The 22010-nt window shown below is 38.7% G+C and overlaps 2 protein-coding genes and 1 long non-coding RNA gene across 6 annotated transcripts in view; 2 read left to right on the forward strand and 1 right to left on the reverse strand.

Moving 5' to 3' along the window:
• The window catches only part of LOC129037023 (uncharacterized), a 53117-nt gene extending 33516 nt beyond the window's left edge, over positions 1-19601 (reverse strand). The window contains exon 1 of the long non-coding RNA XR_008502718.1: positions 19345-19601. This is a non-coding gene — a long non-coding RNA (uncharacterized LOC129037023). The remainder of the gene's footprint in view (positions 1-19344) is intronic.
• Positions 688-18492, forward strand: MYOT (myotilin). The gene is made up of 9 exons (XM_054488807.2): positions 688-1254; positions 6078-6228; positions 7733-7834; positions 11026-11075; positions 12184-12316; positions 13598-13805; positions 16251-16416; positions 17067-17200; positions 17416-18492. The coding sequence occupies exons 1-9, from the start codon at positions 899-901 to the stop codon at positions 17586-17588; spliced, it is 1473 nt and encodes a 490-aa protein (XP_054344782.1). The 5' UTR covers positions 688-898; the 3' UTR covers positions 17589-18492.
• Positions 19602-19604: 3 nt separating the features above from the next.
• Positions 19605-22010, forward strand: part of PKD2L2 (polycystin 2 like 2, transient receptor potential cation channel) — a 53855-nt gene continuing 51449 nt past the window's right edge. For 3 of the 4 annotated variants that reach the window (XM_054488802.1, XM_054488806.1, XM_054488803.1), the window contains exons 1-2: positions 19605-19720; positions 20698-20799. In XM_054488802.1, coding sequence (XP_054344777.1) covers positions 19690-19720; positions 20698-20799 — 133 coding nt within the window. In that variant the 5' untranslated portion in view covers positions 19605-19689. The remainder of the gene's footprint in view (positions 19721-20697; positions 20800-22010) is intronic. The other variant, XM_054488804.1, reaches the window with a different exon arrangement.

The raw sequence follows: 22010 nt of genomic DNA on the forward strand, positions 1-22010 counted from the left end.
TAATAAAAAGTAAAACTCTAAATCATTAAACGAACATCAAGACCAACAACTAGGAAGTATAATCTAAAAATAACAGAATTATAAGGTATGATTCTGTTTAAAAATACATAATAAAAACAGAAAAATGTATAAGTGGCTCTGGAATGCAGCCTGTAACATATATTCTACACAAACATATACACATAGTCACTCCTTAATTAATATCTAGTTTACTAATATGGTCAATTTGGAATCAAGGAGAGACAAAGAAGCAGTGAATTGTAAGGTTAAAAAGCAATCCGCTCAGCTGGGTGCAGTGGCTCATACCTGTAACCCCAGCACTAAGGGAGGCTGAGGTGGGAGGATTGCTTGCGGCTAGGAGTTTAAGACCAGTCTAGGCAACATAGTGAAACCCTGTCTCTATTAAAAAAAAAAAGAAAGAAAGAAAAAAAGAAAAATTAGCCAGGCGTGGTGGCTTATATGTGTAGTCCTTACTCTGGAGGGTGCAGTGGAAGGATCACTTGTGCCCAGGAGTTAGAGGGGCTATAGTGAGCTATGATCGCCTGGGCGATTAAGCAAGACACACACACACACAAAAGGAAGGAAGGAAAGAAAGGAAAAGAAAAAGCACATAAGATCTGAAAGATGTCAAATAAACAATGTTATTGTTTAAGCAAATATTGTAACAATTATTTTCTCCTTTTGAAGGAACAATATTCTTCAAGAGAAGCTCACTCTACCAAAGCCAGGAGCACAGTATTCTCAGGATCTCAACAAGGAAGAGCAGACCAAGGTTGCTTCTGATTCCTTACAACCTTCCATAATTCCAGGCTTGTGGCCCCAAATTCAGGGCCCCACCCTTCCAGGAACAAATCATTATAGTAATAACTTGCCTTCATCCTCCATATACCAACTAAGCATGTTTAACTACGAACGTCCAAAACACTTCATCCAGTCCCAAAACCCATGTGGCTCCAGATTGCAGCCTCCTGGACCAGAAACCTCCAGCTTCTCTAGCCAGACCAAACAGTCTTCCATTATCATCCAGCCCCGCCAGTGTACAGAGCAAAGATTTTCTGCCTCCTCAACACTGAGCTCTCACATCACCATGTCCTCCTCTGCTTTCCCTGCTTCTCCCCAGCAGCCTGCTGGCTCCAACCCAGGCCAAAGGGTTACAACCACCTATAACCAGTCCCCAGCCAGCTTCCTCAGCTCCATATTACCATCACAGCCTGATTACAATAGCAGTAAAATCCCTTCCGCTATGGATTCCAAGTAAGTGAATTTTTATATACCGCATGTACAGTGAACTTATATCTGAGGAGTTTGCGAGGGGGTAGGAGTTTTGGGGGTAGGCTGCAGTTCATTCTTTACTATCTAAAAAGGCAATGTGACCTTACAGTCTCATTCCATAGTTCTACTAGAACACGCCGAACCAGGGTACTGGCAATAAGAGGTCATCTGACCATTCTCCAGTGTCCAGGCTGCGCTGAATCCAATTACCTATTACCCCATAAAATTATTTACCCATTATTTTCCATCTTTGAAAAAAATAATTTCTCACATACCAAAGAACAATGAACTTTTCCTTTAGTTCTAAGCTAAGCTCCTCATGCTGTAAATTTAATTCCTCTGGTTCTGGGCTTGGTTAAGATGAACACCTGTCTGCTCTTCTTCAGATAGGATTTCCTCTCACATAAGCAGAGGCTATTAAGTTTCTTCTCAGTCTTTTCTTCCTATCCCTTTTCCCCTCTAATCCTGAATATCCACTTGGCTGAAAAATTTTTAAAGTAACAAATAAAAAAATCTGGAACTCAGACCCTGGAATGTATACATTTTCCTTACTCTGATCAGAAGAAGGAAGGCCTGAATAGATGAAGGCTTATGACCTTAAGGTTTCATTTGGTAATTAAAATCACACCTTGTTCAAATTAGTTGGGTTGATCTAAATACAGGGACTAATACTGAGGCCTTATGCAAACATGTGCTATTTCCACTACCCTAAGACTGTCCTAGGAGAACCTAGTATGAAAAAGGAGATGGCGGTTATGCTTTTTTTAAAACATGAACTGAATACCTTGTGCTTATGCAAACTAAAGGCTATCAGCTTTCCTGTTCCTTGGCTGGCTGGAACATCAGAGAATTAAATCAGAGGTATCTCAAAAATTGTCTGATGGAATATGTTTTGTTGCAGGCTTACTAATACATTCACTCAACTCTGCTAATTTCTCGCAGTCTTCTCTAGAGGCTAATTTTTCTACAAACTCCTATTATTGGTGACAACTTTGGAAATCTAGTTGAACTACCTATAGCAATTCAACTTGCAAAAAAAAACCTTTTCAATATTTTAAAAAATAAAAATCAGGAAAACCAAAAACATTTGTTAGAATCCTACAGATATTAAGTTGAACCATTTGAAATGGCTAATAGTCAACTGTTTTTGACCTACAAAAATGGCATGCTCACAGGTTTAACCTAATATTTTAAAAGGATGTTTTTAATAATTGAGAGCCCTTTCTTTCTCTTCCCTCCCAAATTCCCTTTATATTTATAATATATAGATCTTTCTTGGTTATATTTACCCAGATGATCATTTTCCATCTAGCTTTCTATTATTTCCATATTTCCTATATTAGCATTTTAAAATCTAAAAGAATTTTTTGTTTTTCTTAGTAAAGTCTTTCAATCATATTTCAAATTACTGCCCAGAAAAGAAAGTTATCAAAGACTTAAGATAAGAGAAAGAAAGGCAAAAACATAAGAAATAAAGCCTAGGAGGTCCCCAAACCAGAGATCAAAGATCCACTTTAGCTGTTCCATTTTCAGCAACCACAGATAACTCTTTAATCTTCCCATAGCTACTTGATACCCATTTCGTGTCCAGCTGTACAGAGTGGAAAGCCCTGGCCCTTTGAACATTTGTGCACAACTCCCTCATTGTTATGATGGGCTCCAGTTTGCCCTGACTTCCAAAATAATCCCTTGGATTCTGACCTAGAGAAATTTGAAAGCTTTATTTAGATTTTCATCAATAGGAAGCTCTTAGGCAAACATTTTACCCAGTTGATCAAACCACAGACTGAAAATTGAGGGGAACCCAATTGTTCCTTCCAAAAGGCTTGCTATGTGAAATTCAGCAAGCACTTTACCTACCCAGTGCTTCAATTTTCTGGTCTGTAGCAATATTAAAGAGTTAGGTAATTAATGATAGAGAAAGGATCTATAAAGCGGTGTGCAAATGTACTATTAGTTTGTAAATGGGAACATTTATCAAGTCGTAACACTTAATCCACCTAAACTGGGAATAATGAGAGTATTCAGTGAACAAAGTGACTGAGGTTACATGTACATCAGTGATTCTCAGGATTGGTTTGATAATCCTTCAGAATTTCTCAGATATATTCAGAATTTCCCAGATATGACAAGTCTAAAAACAATTATTTAACGCTAATTCATGTTAACAAATGTGTGACTTATAAAGATGGTAAGCTAGCATTTTAAAAAAAACAGTAGGCTAGGCCAGGCGTGGCTCACACCTGTAATCCCAGCACTTTGGGAGGCCAAGGTGGACGGATCACCCGAGGTCAGGAGTTTGAGACCAGCCTGGCCAACATGGTGAAACCCTGTCTCTACTAAACAAAATACAAAAAAATTAGCAGGGTGTTGTGGCAGGCGCCTGTAATCCCAGCTACTTGGGAGGCTGAGGCATGAGAATCGCTTGAACCCGGGAGACAGAGAGAGGCAGAGGTTGCAGTGAGCCAAGTCCATGCCATTGCACTCCAGCCTGGACAACAAGAATGAAACTCCGCCTCAAAAAAAAAAGTGGGCTATTATAATTCCATACAATTGAAAAAATATGAGATCTATAAGGCCAAAGAGATTTTGCCACTTTGATCTAGGAATTCAATCTTTAAAAAAAAATCGCTATTTTAAAAAACACTTTGTTTGGCTATTAACTGAACAAATCAGACTTTAAAGATTCATATAGACAACCATGAAGATCTTAAGACCTGAAATGTCAGGAGAGGAAATATGTATCATCAGCTTTCAATAGTGTCCTGAATACTACGAAAATCACTCATTCACTCAACTGATAGTATCTCCTATACCCATGCTCTGCGTTCGTGGATATAAATGATATAAGAAATAAGACATATTTTTTCTCCAGAATGTTTACAATCTAATGATTACTAACCAAGTTCCCAAAGCCAGTAAAAATTAAAACTCTGGCCTACTTGGAGGAAATACATTTCTACTTAGCTCACAAGTCCTTTTAATGATCCTTGAGAATATTTGGAAAGGATCATTTCAGAGAAGAGACCAAGATTGTCTCATCTGGATAGCCAGAGAACATTTATTATAATAATGGTAAAATACTCATTGAGGGCAGTGGCTAGTTTCCTCACATTAAATAGATTAATAAAGATTAGTCCCTGCAGGCCGGGTGAGGTGGCTCAAGCCTGTAATCCCAGCACTTTGGGAGGCCCAGGCAGGCAGATTACCAGAGGTCAGCAGTTTGAGACCAGCCTGGCCAACATGGCAAAACCCCGTCTCTACTAAAAATTCAAAAATTAGCCGAGCATGGTGGCAGGTGCCTGTAATCCCAGCTACTTGGGAGGCTGAGACAGGAGAATCACCTGAACCCGGGAGGCAGAGGTTGCAGTGAGCCGAGATTGCGCCACTGCACTCCAGCCTGGGCAACAGAGCAGGACTCCCATCTCAAAAAAATAAATAAAAATTAAAAATAAAGATTAGCCCCTGCAGGACTCTAAATGGATAAACTAGGTAAAAACTGAATAAAGCACTGTGATACATTTAAGCTACCTAACAGATCTAAAAATACAGGACTCTCTAAATACCACCCTATCCTCTATCAGAATCAACAAGGGAAATACGGGAGGGGCAAGGACATCCTAGAAAAAATTTAGGATCAAAATTTGAAATAAAGACTTTATTTGCTGTTTTTCCAGTTTACATTTCTTTCTCCTTCCTCAAATTATCCCATTCTTTCTCTAAAAATCACTTCAGCAGTATTGAAGAAACTGTTATTACTTTAGAAGTTATTTGCTGTTATATAGTGCCATACTTGGATTTTCTAGAATTTGAAATGAATAGGAATTGGAAATTACAGGAAAGTCAATGACTGTGTAAACAGTAGACTCCATTCAAAGCAAAAGATTATTCACTAAAAGCCAGTGGTGTGCTGGTAAATGTCTAACAATCATTGGACGAAAGAGCCATTATTTGTGATATTTACCGATTTCCCTGGTGTAAATATTTCCACCACAACCAATTTCAAACTATAACATGAAATCACAGGAAGCTGGGAAAAGATGCTAAAAATCAGCCCATATGAACCAGCTCCAGCACACCACCACTCAATATCTACCCATAAATCAAACACGAAATTCGGTCATCGTAGCTATAATAAAGAACAAAATTATGTCCTTTGCAGCAACACGGATGCAGCTTGAGGCCATTATCCTAAGCAAACTAACACAGAAACAGAAAATAAAATAGAGCATGTTCTCATTTATAAGTGGGAGCTAAACCCTGGGTACATATGAACACAAAGATGAAAACAATAAACACTGGAGATCCCAAAAGCAGAAAGCAGGGAAGGAGGTGGAAAAGGGTTCAAAAACTACCTATCAGGTACTATGTTCACCTCTTGGGTGACAGAATCATTAGAAGGCCAAACCCCAGCATCATACAATATACCCATGTAACAAACATGCACATGTACTCCCAGAATCTAAAAAAAATTTTGTTAAAGAAATTAGTCATAAGATTGGAAGAGTTCTCAAGCTGCCATTAACTAGACTTACTCTCACATTCCCTAGGGAAGATCTTCAAGGAAGGACATACTCCTTATGTCTAATCTAAATTCTTCCTTCTGACACTTAATTTCCATTTGCCAAAAGGAAAAAAAAAAAGATAGTAACCATTCTTATAAAATATTTCTTGACTGTTATTAGGGCAATTTGTTTTTAATAATACTAGTAGTACTAAGTGGTAAACTCAACATATCTAAAGGTAATTTGCAAAATGAGGCCAAGACCTTCTTTTTAAAAATCTTTTCTTTTTCCTTTTTAAAGCTATCAACAGTCCTCAGCTGGCCAACCTGTAAATGCTAAGCCCACACCAAGAACTCCTGATCACGAAATACAAGGATCAAAAGAAGCTTTGATTCAAGATTTGGAAAGAAAGCTGAAATGCAAGGACACCCTTCTTCATAATGGAAATCAAGTGGGCAAGATGTCTATTTTGTAAAAAAGGCCAATTAAACTATAAAATCTAATTTTAATAAGGAAGTTCTATCTCACACATCTAGGTCCATATATCAACAAGGAATAAGATTATCTAAAAAGAAGGAATATTTGGGCCCTATTCCATTTCTCTCTGCATGAAATCACCTCTTGGTTTACAGTAGTAAAATAATGAAGCAAATGAAAAATGTATCTGAATGGTTTAATGAAATTTTTGTTATTAAATATTACCCTCTCATAAAATATGTCTGATGCCCAAATAACTATTAGGAATTACTGTCAAGTCAACTTAGTGTACTTTGATGTATAATATTGACAGGTAATTATAGCTATAATTCTTATCATGTAGTCCTTATTGTGTATATTATATTAGTAACTTATCTTTAAACAGTACTATACGCCTTTAATACAAATACATTTAGCCTATCAGTTGGACTGCTCTCAATCAGAAGTTAGTACAATCAAATATTCAGTGCTCATTTAATAAAAGTTACTTCTGGCTGGGTGCAGTGGCTCATGTCTGTAATCCCAGCACTTTGGGAGGCCAAGGCAGGTGGATCACCAAAGGTTAGGAGTCCGAGAACAGCCTGATCAATATGGTGAAATCCTATCTCTACTAAAAATAAAAAATTAGCCAGGTGTGGTGGCATGCACCTGTAGTTCCAGCTACTTAGGAGGCTGAGAAAGGAGAATTGCTTGAACCCAGGAGGCGTAGGTTGCCATGAGCCGAGATTGTGCCACTGCACTCCAGCCTGGGCGACAGAGTGAGACTCTGTTTCAAAAATTAATTAATTAAAATTAAATAAAAATTACTTCTGAATGTGAGCACATGAAGTATTATATTCAAAAACAAAGCTGACTGGAACATGCAAAACAACAGAGGAAAGGGTTGAATTTCCCTTTACTTAGGAGATCCTTATTTAAGAGCAATTATGCTTGCCTGTCATAGGAGCAAAAAGAAAGCCTAAGTGAACCTTTACTGCAAGTGAGGGAAATGGTACTAGAATAGAAGGAAAATGCTTTGAATGGAAGAAAAAACTTTAAAAAAAAAATAGAATCAGCCAAGCGCAGTGGCTCACGCCTATAATCCCAGCACTTGGGGAGGCCGAGGCGGGTGGATCACAAGGTCAGGAGATCAAGACCATCCTGGCTAACACGGTGAAACCCCGTCTCTACTAAAAATACAAAAAATTAGCTGGGCATGGTGGCAGGCGCCTGTAGTCCCAGCTACTCAGGAGGCTGAGGCAGGAGAATGGCGTGAACCCAGGAGGCGGAGGTTGCAGTGAGCCGAGATCGTGCCACTGCACTCCAGCCTGGGCGACAGAGTAAGACTCCATCTCAAAAAAAAAAAAAACATAGACTCTATCATTCAATAGATAGAACTATGCTTCTTTGAAGTTCTGACCTATAGTAGTGGTTTTAAGGTAAACTTGTACAAACATCTTTTATTAAATCTAATAACTGTCTCAATAAACTCTCTAAAGCGTCTAACATATGAAGAGAAGATGGCTCGCAGACTGCTAGGACCACAGAATGCAGCTGCCGTATTTCAAACTCAGGATGACAGTGGTGCACAAGACTCGCAGGTAAATTAAAATGCTCTAAGTGGAGTATTTTTATTCTGTGCGATTTTTAAATGTCTGCTTTTCTAAATGCTTATAAATAGCATCTGAAATAAAAGTCGGTCAGTTCCATCCACCACTGGATACATAAAGAGGCCATGATAAACATATATACATAATTTTACCACATTTTACCCCATTTTCTAGTAGTTCTAATACCTGGATACACAACGTCACAAAATCAAAACACAAGAAGTCTAATGGTATTATTTTTTATCAGGACATTTATGGGTCAGTTAGACCTAGGACTCTCTATAGTGTCTACACGGACAGGGAATATATGGGTTGTGAACCTCCAATAGGACAGAAATTAAGATTATAAATGAAAGTAATTATAACCTTTCTCATAAGCCGTTTAACATTTCAATGTTTTAAAATATACTTGTGGTACTAATGAAACATCCAATTCCTTCTGTTATATTCCCGTTTTCAAAAAATGCTTTCTGAAAACCAAAAAAAACCCCTCATGAGTAATTGTTCTAAGATTAACAAATGTATCCTTTCCAAGAAGGGATTAACTTTATGGTGGCACATCCCACAGGTTTGCACCTGATCAATTTTTTTTTTTTTTTTTTTTTTTTTAATTTGAGACAGTTTTGCTCTGTCACCCAGGCAGGCTGGAGTGCAGTGGCGCAATCTCAGCTCACTGCAAACTCCACCTCCTGGGTTCAAGTGATTCTCCTGCCTCAGCCTCTCAAGTATCTGGGATTACAGGCGCACACCATCAGGCCCAGCTAAGTTTTGTATTTTTAGTAGAGATGGGGTTTCACCATGTTGGCCAGGCTGGAACGCCTCGGCCTCCAAAAGTGCTAGGATTACAGGCATGAGCCACCACGCCTGGCCTTAACTTGATTTTAACAAGTAAACTTAACCCCAAAGAAAAATGTACAGTTGGTGGCTGGGCACAGTGGCTCACGCCTGTAATCCCAGCACTTTTGGAGGCTGAGGTGGGTGGATCACGAGGTCAAGAGATCGAGGGGATCCTGGCCAACATGGTGAAACCCAGTCTCTACTAAAAATACGAAAATTAGCTGGGCGTGGTGGCCCGCGCCTGTAGTCCCAGCTACTCAGGAGGCTGAGGCAGAAGAATCGCTTGAACCTGTGAGATGGAGGTTGCAGTGAGCCAAAATCGCGCCACTGCACTCCAGCCTGGGTGAGAGAGAGAGACTCCATCTCAAACACAAAAAAGAAAAAAGAAAAATGTTCAGTTGGACAGGTAGACTGAATGTTAACACTCTTTCTTCCTTCGTAGTTACCTTCCATTCCCTCCAAAGAGTCCACAAGAAACTGGGTGCCAAAGAGATTAAACCAGGAACACAAGTATTCCTAGCTCCCAAATGTAGAAAACTGAAATTCAGTTTTTTTCCAACACCTACCTTCCAAATTCAAGTGATTTTCGTGCCTCAGACTCCCAAACAGATGGGACTTTAGGTGCACACACCGTGCTGGCTAATTTTTGTATTTTTTTAGCAGAGACAGTGATTTCACCATGTTACCCAGGCTGGTCTCAAACTCCTGAGCTCAAGTGATCTGCCTACCTCAGCCTCCCAAAGTGCTGGGATTACAAGCATGAGCCACCACACCTGGCCTTTGAAATTAAGTTTTTTGGTTCTGTTTGATGCAACTACACCTACTAAAAAGGATGGAAGAGGATCTACCAGAGCAAGAACTAGAAACTGAAAAGAGAAATTTATTTTTGGCTACTAAACAGTTCATGAATTTGTTCATTCAACTAATTTACATGGAGAATCTACTTGTATGTTGGGCTCTGCACTTGGTATGGAAGATTATAGCAAAAATGAGACACAAACTCATCACTATTAGGGGAATTACTCAAAGCAGTATTATACTGATGATGGTTGATCTTTTTTTTTTTTTTTTTTTTGAGACGGAGTCTTGCTCTGTCGCCCAGGCTGGAGTACAGTGGCGCAATCTCGGCTCACTGCAAGCTCCACCTCCCGGGTCCATGCCATTCTCCTGCCTCAGCCTCCCAAGTAGCTGGGACTACAGGCACCCGCCACCACACCCGGCTTTTTTTTTTTTTATTTTTTTTTATTTTAGTAGAGACGGGGTTTCACCGTGTTAGCCAGGATGGTCTCGATCTCCTGACCTCATGATCCGCCTGCCTCAGCCTCCCAAAGTGCTAGGATTACAGGCGTGAGCCACTGTGCCCAGCCTGGATATTTTTAATTGGATTACTTTTACTTTACTGAAAAATTAGTTGATTTGTTTGATCACTGAGTTGACCAGTTGCTTTGATATTTTGCTTAGAGAACCTTAAGGCTAGCCAAAAATTGTTACAGAGTTGTAAGACTTTTGCCTTAAAAATGACAAAATACATTAGCTAAACAGATTCATCCCAAAGCAAATTATTTGTACTCAGATTTTGTGTGCTCCTACACAGCTTTGGATAGGGACTGTGTTTTCCACTTTGTATCTCCCACTGTGCTAAGCACAGTGAAATGCAAAATACACACTACTTAATCAATTAGTTCTCATAATTTTCATAAATCCCTGATTTTATTCTCAAATAGAAATAATTTTCTGGTGTTCGGATATAAATCCTAAAAGATGTTTGCTTAAATATAACTTTATTAAACAGGAGTTAATGCTATTTTACAAAGCTTTTTCAAAGCTCTACACATACCTTTCGTGGAGTCCATCAGGATTTTGTGCCACGAGCTAAAAAGAGAAGAATTTTCCAGTCTAATATGTGTTTACTGCTGTTGGTGCCACTTTTGAGCAGCAGGCATAATACCCTGCAGCTACTGCCAATACAAGTGACTTCATGTCTATTCCTGTTTTACTAAAGGACAATCTGTACTCTGTGCTCCCATTTCAAATGCACCAGGGAGACACACCATCCTTTGTCATAAAATAGTCATCTGAAAAATGAACCACCATCAATTCCAAATCTAGCTAATTTTCATAAATAATACTTGTTGAATAGTCCTATTAATTCTGGGCTTCTTGCTAGAGTGGTAGTATGTTAGTGCACTGTACTTTAAGAGCTTAAAAGCTGAATATATACAACTTACCAGGGCTGTTCAAATACAGCCAAAATAGGAATGTTCCTTTCAACTATAACTACTTAATTCTGCTTCATTCAAGCTAACAATTGCATGTAAACATTCTTACTTTGTTTTAATTTCAAGCAACACAACTCAGAACATGCGCGACTGCAAGTTCCTACATCACAAGTAAGGTAAAAATTTTTTAATTTTAAAGAAATGTATGTTTTCCTATCTAAAATATTTTCAGCTTAAAAATGTAATATTTATAAAGCCCTCGAGCCTACTCTATACCTTTTAAAAAATACAATGTGTATTTTCTAATGTCTGAGAAGATGACCAAAATTTTGACGTTAATTATCAAAACTATCACAGGGGAATTTTTTAATGTTTTGGTCAAATAAGCCAGGATCATGCTTCTATATCAAACAATTTTCTCATGGCAGTGGAGACCCAATTATAATTATACAATCTTTGGTGGTAAGAATAATCTACTGGGTACTGGGCATTTTAATAGACCATTTCTTCATCAATTCATGGCACTGTAAAAGAGAAACTAAGATGTACAATTTGTACCAGATGTTTCTAAATTGCTACCATTTCTAATAGTCATCAAATACACCACAGGTAAATACAGCCCTAAGGCCTCTCTCCATTGTTATTACACTATCAGATCAAACAGTAGATTCTGTGGTTTCAAATTTGATGGCTAGGCTGGACGCAGTGGCTCACACCTGTAATCCCAGCACTTTGGAAGGCTGAGGTGGGTAGATCACCTGAGGTCAGGAGTTCAAGACCAGGCTGACCAACATAGTGAAACCCCATCTCTACTAAAAATACAAAATTAGCCAGGCGTAGCGGCACATGCCTGTAATCCCAGCTACTCGGGAGGCTGAGGCAGGAGAATCACTTGAACCCAAGAAGCGGAGGTTGGTATAACTGAAATACCACATCTCTGAATATAACTATATACATGTTCACACCACCACTATAGAAAAACGTCAAAAACTTAATTTGGATATTTTTATTTATTTATTTATTTTTGAGACAGACTCTCACTCTGTCATCCAGGCTGGAGTGCAGCGACGCAATCTTGGCTCACTGCAACCTCCGCCTCCCGGGTTCAAGCGATTCTCCTGCCTTAGCCTCCTGAGTGAGCTGAGATTGGGCCACTGTACTCCAGCCTGGGCAACAAGAGTGAAACTCCATTGAAAAAAAAAAATTGATGGCTAAACTATATTTGTGCAAAATGAAAAGCAATGATAATATTTACGCATAGTTGTTACCAAAATATTCTTGTAGAAGTAGATCAACCTCAAGGGGAGATGTGAATGATCAGGATGCAATCCAGGAGAAATTTTACCCACCACGTTTCATTCAAGTGCCAGAGAACATGTCGATTGACGAAGGAAGATTCTGCAGAATGGACTTCAAAGTAAGAGAAGAGTTCAAAAGTACTGGGGGAAAATTAACAATGGGATACTCAGTTTTGAAAAATGTGCTTTTCCTACTTCATAGCTTGCAAAGCAGTACGTACAATGGACAAGAACACAAATCTGAAGTCAAACTGATGTGGGTTTGAATTCTGGCTCTGCCATCTTCCAGCTAAGCAACCTTAGACAAGTCATTTAACCTCTCTGTGCTTTTGTCTCCTCATCTGTAAAATGGGGTAACAAATACCCCAAAAAATTATGAGGATTAATTGAGTAAACAGGTATACCTAATAAATACTTTTATAAGTGAAGCTATCAGAACAATATAATTTCTAAAGTATAATGCCCTTTTTTTTTTTTTTTGAGACAGGGTCTTGCTCTGTCACCCAGGCTGGAGTGCAATGGCACAATCTCAGCTCACTGCAACCTGTCTACCAGGCTCAAGCCATCATCCCACCTCAGGCTCCCTAGTAGCTGAAACTACAGACGTGTGCCACCATGCCCAGCTAGTCTAGAACTCCTGGGTTCAAGGCGATCCACTCACCTTGGCTTCCCAAAGTGCTGGGATTACAGGCGTGAGCCACTGTGCCCAGCCTTAAAGTAAAATGTCTCTCCAATTCTCCTCTATCAAGAAATTCAAGCCACCCTGCTTTCTCTTGGCCTAAAAGAGTCCCTCAGACTAGAAAAGCTCTTTAGAAGAGGTTATATTTTTATTATCCTTATTTTGGAGAACTTTTCCTTATAAAAATTTTTTTCCAGATTCCTTATGAACTCAAGTTAGTGTTAAAGCTTTGGATTCCATTGTTAACAGTTTATGTAAAAACACTTAACAAATTGCCATTTATATGCCAAACTATAGCTCAAGAACACTCTGTTTTAGAAAAATTACTCATTAGATCAGCAAGCCTCAAATATATGTGCCTCTGGGACTTCATTTGCAGTCACATTTAGCCAGAAAAGCAATATGACTTCTATATTCCTTATGGAAACCAATGTAACATAAATTAATGTTCTACATATAGTAATTAAGAGTTCATAAAGAGACTGAGGTTGCATGTAAAAGAGTTATGGTTTGAGACAGTCTAAAAATACTATATTAATTTCAAGGATCTTAATTTCCAATGTTTTGTTTAAAAAATTATAAATACCTTTTGAGCTCTGCTTTGCATTTCAATCACAAACCCACTCAGATATGGGAACTGTTTAAATTCATATATGGACAAATAGGTTTCAGTGATGCAATACTTTAAAATTCTGCCATCTCCTTGTGTTTTTCTTTCTAGGTGAGCGGACTGCCAGCTCCTGATGTGTCATGGTATCTAAATGGAAGACCAGTTCAATCAGATGATTTGCACAAAATGATAGTGTCTGAGAAGGGTCTTCATTCACTTATCTTTGAAGTAGTCAGAGCTTCAGATGCAGGGGCTTATGCATGTGTTGCCAAGAATAGAGCAGGAGAAGCCACCTTCACCGTGCAGCTGGATGTCCTTGGTAAGCCTCCAAAGAGACTCTTGAGAATTTCTTAAAATCCAGAAGTATTGAAAAAAAGAAAGTATTTTAAAAGAAAAGCCCAGCAGACTTCATATTTAAGGTTAATGTCTACACAACCTATTGGAATGTCCGTTTTTATCTACAAACCACAGGAAAAAATATATATATATATACACACACACACATATATATAGATATGTAAAGGAAAGTCAGTGAAACTAGAATGACAGATCTATCACCAAAGCTTTTCTGGAAAGAAAATAAATCATACAATTTTAGACAAACCAAATAAGGAAGCATAAGCATTTCTAGATGTAACTATAGAGTCTCAAAATGAAAGTCTTAGTCTAATCATTTCTCTGGTCTTTGTTTCTCCAAAATGAGGATAATAAAAATAACCAATCTGACTCATAATATCACAGAATTATCATAATCTGTCAAACGTTAAATACATAGTTTAAAAGTGAAGAGTAGGCTGGGTATAGTGACTCAGGCCTGTAATCCCAACACTTTAAGAGGCACCAAGGTGGAAGGATCACTTGAGCCAAGGAGTTTGAGACCAGCCAGGGTAACAAATAGCAAGATCTTCTTTGTCTCTACAAAAAATAAAAAAATTAGCTGGGCATAGTGGTGCACACCTATAGTCCCAGCTACTAGAGAGGCTAAGGCGGGAGGATAACTTGAGCCTGGAGTTTGAGGTTACAGTGAGCTATGATTGCACCACCGTACTCCGGCCTGGGTGACACAGTGAGACCTTGTTTAAAAAAATTTCTTAAAAAATCAAGAGTAAATATCAACTTTTAGCCTTAGACTATGTCCTTTTTACTAGGAAACAAATGTCTAATTATAACCAAAACAGGCCTACTTGCTTTAGAAAACAGGTATGGCTACATTTATGTCTCAAATCTGTCTTAAGTAGAGCAGTTCTTATAAAACTGGTGTCTGGTTTTTAAATTTTACACTTTAAATGCTTTAAATATACAAGTTGAGTATCCCTAATCCAAAAATCTGAAATCTTTAAGATGCTCCAAAATCGACATGACACACAAAGGAAGTGTTCATTAGAGCATTCTGGATTTTCAGGTTAAGGATACTCAACAAGCATAACGCTAATATTCTAAAATTTAAAAAAAATCAGAAATCCAAAACACTTCTGGTCCCAAGCATTTCAGATAATGGATACTCAACCCATACCATATTTTTAATACTTTAAGCCACTGTATATTGCATAAGAGATACTTTGCTATAATTCACTGTTTATTATACAAAAGTTTGATCAGGTTAAAGGATAAACTATTTTCTTGAGTTTATATTCTACCCAGATCAATACAAAATCTTTAAGATTATTCAATAATATACCAAAGGGCCTCAATCTCAGGGAAAAACTAGTGAGCTGGAAATTTTCAAAAACACATACAATTTAAGTGATTAAAGTTTAGGCAAATCCTATTTGTACCAATGGCTTCAGAAATACTACAGTAGTAGAGCTGAAAGAGATCTTGGCTGCCATCTGTTTAATCTCATTTCTCCTTCAGAAAAACCAGGGTTATGGTACTGAACTATCGTTTCCTCTCGCCCCTCAGGTAGCTGAAAATAAGGTCATAATAATTACTGATATTCCCATATTCCTTCAGAGTTTATAAAGTATCTCTTCGTTTATTATCTCATTTGTTCCTTACAATTATTTTGTGTGGTAGACACAACAGTCACTACTACCTGGATTTTTTTTTAAAACAATAGATAAAACTGAGACTCAGAGAAACTAAACAAAATTTTACCAATTTGGCATGGCTCATGGAGCCAATAGGTAATTTGAACCCAAGTTGTCTGATACTCTTTCCATCACTCATGCTGCCTCCCTGTAGATGAGATGATAAAGAATATAACTTAAATTTGGGCCAGGCGCAGTGGCTCATGACTGTAATACCAACACTTTAGGAGGCTGAGGTGGGCAGATCACTTGAGGCCAGGAGTTAGAGATCAGCCTGGCTAACATGGCAAAACCCCGTGTCCACTAAAAAAAATACAAAAATTAGTTGGGTGTGGTGCACGCCTGTAATCCCAGCTACTCAGGAGGCTGTGGCAGGAGAATTCCTTGAACCTGGGAGGCGGAGGTTGCAGTGAGCCAAGATCACGCCACTGCGCTTCAGCCTGGGCAAAAGAGCGAGATTCCATCTCAAAAAAAAAAAAAAAAAAAGAATATGACTTAAGTTTGAATGAAATATAATTATCTGATTATCAATTCAATGAATCATTACATTAGAGTTTAGAATTCTGAATGGTATAACAAAATAGTATTGCATGTCTTTTTAACTAAAAGTTTCTTTCTGTTGCTGTTGCTTTTTAACATTTCAATATCAACATACAAATTTCATAATACCTTGGTTTGATTTAATACCTTTTTTATAATATTTCAAATACTTGAATTTTTGTATTAATATATAGCAAAAGAACATAAAAGAGCACCAATGTTTATCTACAAACCACAGAGCAAAAAAGTTTTAGAGGGAGATTCAGTGAAACTAGAATGCCAGATCTCGGCTATACCTCCACCAAAGCTTTTCTGGAAAAGAAATAATGAAATGGTGCAATTCAACACTGACCGAATAAGGTAGGATATGTATTTCTAGACTTACTATAGTTTATTTGGGTGAATCCAGTTATACTTTTTAACATGCATTATAAATGGCATGCATTTATCTCAATTTGTCTAGTTTTTAAAACACTAAAGAATAATATAATAAAATATATATTAGATAAAAATATAAGAAAACTTCAGTAAGCCAGATTCCACTAATCAGAAATGTAAGGCATAAAGTAGACTAGGATTTATCTTTTTATCAACGATGATGAAAGATGGCCCAAGGAAATAAATGACATAAGCAAGATTAAAGGGGGATGTTTTCTTTTCTTTTTCTTCTTTACAAAAAGCTTCAGCCTTTATTAAACAAAGGAGGAGGTAGGAGACAGATAAGGGAACAGGTCAGGACCCCTCCATTCCCCTATACATACGCATAAATACAAACACAGACACACGTGAGTGAATGACAGGGAGCATCAGGGGACAGACTGAAGAGCAGAGGGAGACAGCACCCAAGGGGGGATGTTTAATTCAAGAAAACCAATAGCTATTTGGCAATAAATAGATACAGCTTTGGAACCTTCAAATGTTTTTTTCTTCCTAGTCTGACTGTAGGTCAGAGACATCCACTTCACAGAAATAATTGCTGTACTTTCATTTCTTAAAAAAATTTTTTTCAGCTTATATCAAGATAACACTGGAAGAGTTACTTTACTGATAAAAGATGTAAACAAGAAAGATGCTGGGTGGTATACTGTGTCAGCAGTTAATGAAGCTGGAGTGACCACATGTAACACAAGATTAGACGTTACAGGTATGTCATACTATTAACCAAAGTATTATAAGGGATTTAACTAGGAAGATTTAATAAGAAATGCAAATCCCAGCAGAGTATAAAATTTGAGAGATTTTCCCCATATATAATCAGTTTTGGTTCTTTTTTCTTTTCCTGTCTGATAACAAATACCTAGTGTGACCAATTTGGTTAGAACAGGTTTTCTGAATCAACTTTTATGTGATCTATTTCAGCACGTCCAAACCAAACTCTTCCAGCTCCTAAGCAGTTACGGGTTCGACCAACATTCAGCAAATATTTAGCACTTAATGGGAAAGGTTTGAATGTAAAACAAGCTTTTAACCCAGAAGGAGAATTTCAGCGTTTGGCAGCTCAATCTGGACTCTATGAAAGTGAAGAACTTTAATAACTTTACCAACATTGGAAAACAGCCAACTACACCATTAGTAATATATTTGATTACTTTTTTTTGAAATTAATCCATAGCTGTATTAACAGATTATGGTTTCAATTAGTTAATATAGTTAATATATATTTATAATATTATTTATCCTTTGACTCTTGCACATTCTATGTACCCCTCCGATTTGTGAAGCCTACAGGAAATCTGGGTATATGGATTTGTAACTGTAGAAGACTATCTTAAAATACAGGATTTTAACATTTAAGTCATGCACATTTAACAATTACAGGTTATAAATTAGTATCAACTTTTTAAACACATCTAATGCTTGTAATAACGTTTACTGGTACTGCTTTCTAAATACTGTTTTACCCGTTTTCTCTTGTAGGAATACTAACGTGGTATAGATTATCTGAGTGTTCCACAGTTTTATGACAAAAGAGAATAAAATTCAAATATTTAAAATGGACTGTCTCCTCTTCACAAAAGTCTAGAACTGTAAAATAAAACTCCACTCAGCAAAACCTATGAATAACAAGTTCCAAAAGAGCAATGTTATATTCTAGAACAGTGTGAAGCTCACTTACAGCTCAGCTAATTCCTCTAGAAACTAAGCTAGACTTTCCATGGTTTGCACTTCAAAGGCAATCACAATAACTTAAATCATGACTGAATCTACTGAATTTGTGATTTTGTTTTAACCAAATAGGTTTCTAATTCTTCAGGATTTTTCAGTCTGTTATGCTCAAAGGAATAAGAACAGTCTCTAGAGGTTACCTGCTTAATTCTCATAGTTAATGTAAACTTGACAGCCCTGTAGTCCCAGCTGCTGGGAGAGGTTGAGCTGGGGATCCCTTAAGATCAGGAGTTTGAGGCCAGACTGGGAAATATAGCGAGACTCCATCTCTAAAAAAAAAAATTATGTAAATTTGAATACCTATATATGGGTGTTTTTCCTCTTATTTCAATTTCAGATAATCTGTTACTTTAGAAAGCATAATTTTGTGAACAGCTGAGAGTCCCAGTACAGGAAAGCCCAAATCCTTTTGTTAAAACTATTCTAAAGCTTTTTTTCCTCTTGGGCCTCTAGTTCACTGGCTGTCAGCCTTTTGCGAAGCCTCTCCTGTTCCTCTCATCAATGGTAGTTTTTGACCCTTACTACTGTGTGGCCCAGTTTTGCTTTTTATCTACACATAAAACAGCATTTATCGACAGCAGTCTACATCTCTTTCAGGGAAATAACAAAAGTGGCTTTATCTTTTACTTTCAAAACTGTTTAGTGGTTTTCTTTGCAGGTTTCCCTGGGGCCTTTGGACAGGATTCCATTTTATTTTCCTTTTTGTCAACACGAGAATCCATCCTGGTCTTACATCCCGGAGGGCTTTTGGCTGCCTTAATTTACAGCCAAATTAGTTTGGCCTTTTCTATAGCTGGTTTACCAACCTTCTCATCTTTGCAAAGCTTCTGGGTCAGATGTGGGTCTGGGCCCCAGGACTCCTGTGTTGGCCTGCCCTTTCACATAATCACTGCAGAGTTTTTCATCTATTTTTACATCGGGGGGCAGGGGAGTGGAAGCTACTTCCAGCAACAGCTCTCGGTTAATAACCAGTTTCTGCAAGTAGCAGCAGCAGCAGCGTGGGGTCACGGTTAGGAATTTGGGCTTGGGCATCCAACAGACTTGGCCCCAACTTCCAGTGAATTATTTCATTTCTCAGCTTCTCGGTTTCTTCAGGCCTAAAATGAGGACAAAAATACCTACCTTTCACGGAGGTGGATGTGGAGACTAACAAGGCGATAAACGTTAAAGGTATTCGAGAAAGAGAAGCCCGTGATAATGAATGACTACGATTTTTAAGCCCACAGCCAGGTTATTCCCATAAGTTGGCCCTCCGCACCAGACCCCCGCAGCCCGCAGCCCGCCTCGGGCGAAAGGCCTCCCGGGCTTCTGCGGCGCAGCGGCGCTGACGATTCGTCGAGCAGCTCGCAGCCCTGAAGGAGCTGGGGGCTCGCGCAGGCGTCAGAGCCGGGCAGCGCGCGCCGCGAGACCAGCGCGCAAGCGCCGCGGCACCAGGCGAAGGAACGGGCGGCCTAGTGCAGGTCCGCCATGGCTGAGGCATCACGGTGGCACCGAGGCGGTGAGGGGTCCTCTTAAGGAGTGGGAGGGACAGGGGCGATTTGGCAATTCCAGACACCCTGAAAGGAACTCTGCGGCCCCAAATTCATTTCAGAGATGTGACTGCCGACACCTTTAGCCCTCACAGCCTCCCCTGGAGAAGCGGAGAGGGACAGATGGTCCCATTGCACAGACGGGAAAACTGAAGCCCTGAGCGAGGTGGTGCTCGCCTCTGGCTGGAGGCTCGAGCTGGGCGTTGTCACCTGCTGTCGAGTGACCGTCGCTAGGCCGGTCTCTAAAGTCCTTGGTTGATCTGGGGAGTTGTGACCTTGACAGAATTCAAGCCGGGGTGTTTTCCCCCCTCCAGCTGAAACCAGCCTTCCCAAGAAGCTGTATTGAGAGTGGTGGAGAAAACGGTTAGGACAGATGAGAGATTTTTGCTTGTTTCGTATTTTGCTTTTTCATCTTAAGACTGGCAAGAAGACATCATGATATAAAATCTGTTAGTGGCCGGGCGCAGTGGCTCACGCCTGTAATCCCAACACTTTGGGAGGCCGAGGCGGGCAGATCACGAGGTCAAGAGATCGAGACCATCCTGGCCAACATGGTGAAACTCCATCTCTACTAAAAATACGAAAATTAGCCGGGCGTGGTGGCGCGCGCCTGTAGCCCCAGCTACTCGGGAGGCTGAGGCAGGAGAATCGCTTGAACCCGGGAGGCGGAGGTTGCAGTGAGCCGAGATCGCGTCACTGAACTCCAGCCTGGCGACAGAGCTAGACTCCGTCTCAAAAAAAAAAAAAAAAATCTGTTATTAATAGTATATAGTAAAAAAATTATCCCTGCCTCGTAAAACTAAGAATTGAAAAATGGCCAGAAGCTATTGGAGCTTTCGTCCCCGCAGTGTAAGGACTAAAAGTGGCTGTGGTTTTTCCATTGTTGTCACTTATAAACATAAATTACATAATAATGTAAAGAAAAATTTTGTCTTATATCCCACAGGGGCTTCGAAACATAAGTTGCATTACAGAAAGGAAGTAGAAATTACAACCACACTTCAGGAATTGTTACTCTACTTTATTTTTTTAATAAACCTATGTATATGTAAGTACACAGACATAAAGATGCTGTTTGTTTGAACTAAGAAGTTAAAATGTGGAGATGAAAAATAAAACATACAAACTTCAAAACCATAGGCTGTCAGGCTACTAAAACTCAAAATACAGTGACACCGTTTAAACATAATTTTAAATTCATTTAGATTCATTTCATTTAGAAATTGACTATTTTCAGTTCTTAAGGGGCAAAATTTTACATCGCAAATGTAAGAAGCTTCCATAGTCAATATTGATTGAATTAGAATTATTCCTTTCATTTGGCAGTTCTGTCTTGAACATAATTCGTCCCTTGGGTTGGCAACTGCAATTTGATTTTGTTTAGAGTCATATAGACACATCAGCTGAGTTTCATAAATCAAAGTACAAATGAGGCCAAAGTTCATCTTGGTGTCTGCCATTAGCTTGGTTCTTTTCACTGACCTATTGCAGTTAAAAAAGTATGTTTGTGCTAGGTCAATGCAAATAATTAAGGAGGACTGGGAAAACATCTCAACCTGCATTCTTCCTACCTGTGGGTCAACAGCATTGGCTTAATATGCAAAGAGGAGTATTAAAGAGCATTTGTCTTGATTGCAACATACAGTAGATGAAAGCTCACTAGCAGCATTTATCTCATGATGGTATGTGCTACACACTGGCAATTGTATAGCAATTAAGTAATTAATTGGTGTTGTAGGGGTGAGTTTGAGTCTGCTCTTGATTGAAAAGACAACTATAAAATTAGCCAGGTGTGGTGGCACACCCCTGTAGTCCTAGCTACTGGGAAGGCTGAGGTGGAGGATTGCTTGAGCACAGGAGGTCAAGGCTGCAGTGAACTGTGATTGCAAGACTGCACTTCAGCCTGGGTGACAGGCTGAGACCCTGCCCCAAGGAAAAAAAAAAAAAGATAACTGTAGGCAACTTTATAAATTAAGATATCTTAGACTGCTTTATAAAAGCTTGGTTATGAAAACTACATGCTTACTATAGAACATTTGGAAAATGTAAAAATGTAAGTAAAAAGATCATTTATAATCCCATTATTCAGAGATTTTTAAAGAACACTTTTTTTAATATAATACAGCAACCTGAATCTCGATTTATAATGTGATTTTTTTTTTCTTTTTTCTTTTTTTTTTTTTTGAGACGGTCTCGCTCTGTCACCCAGGCTGGAGTACAGTGGCTCACTGCAACCTCCACAGTGAGGTTCGTTCAAGC

This window comes from Pongo pygmaeus, chromosome 4, assembly GCF_028885625.2.
Source record: "Pongo pygmaeus isolate AG05252 chromosome 4, NHGRI_mPonPyg2-v2.0_pri, whole genome shotgun sequence".
NCBI classification, from domain to species: Eukaryota; Metazoa; Chordata; class Mammalia; order Primates; family Hominidae; genus Pongo; species Pongo pygmaeus.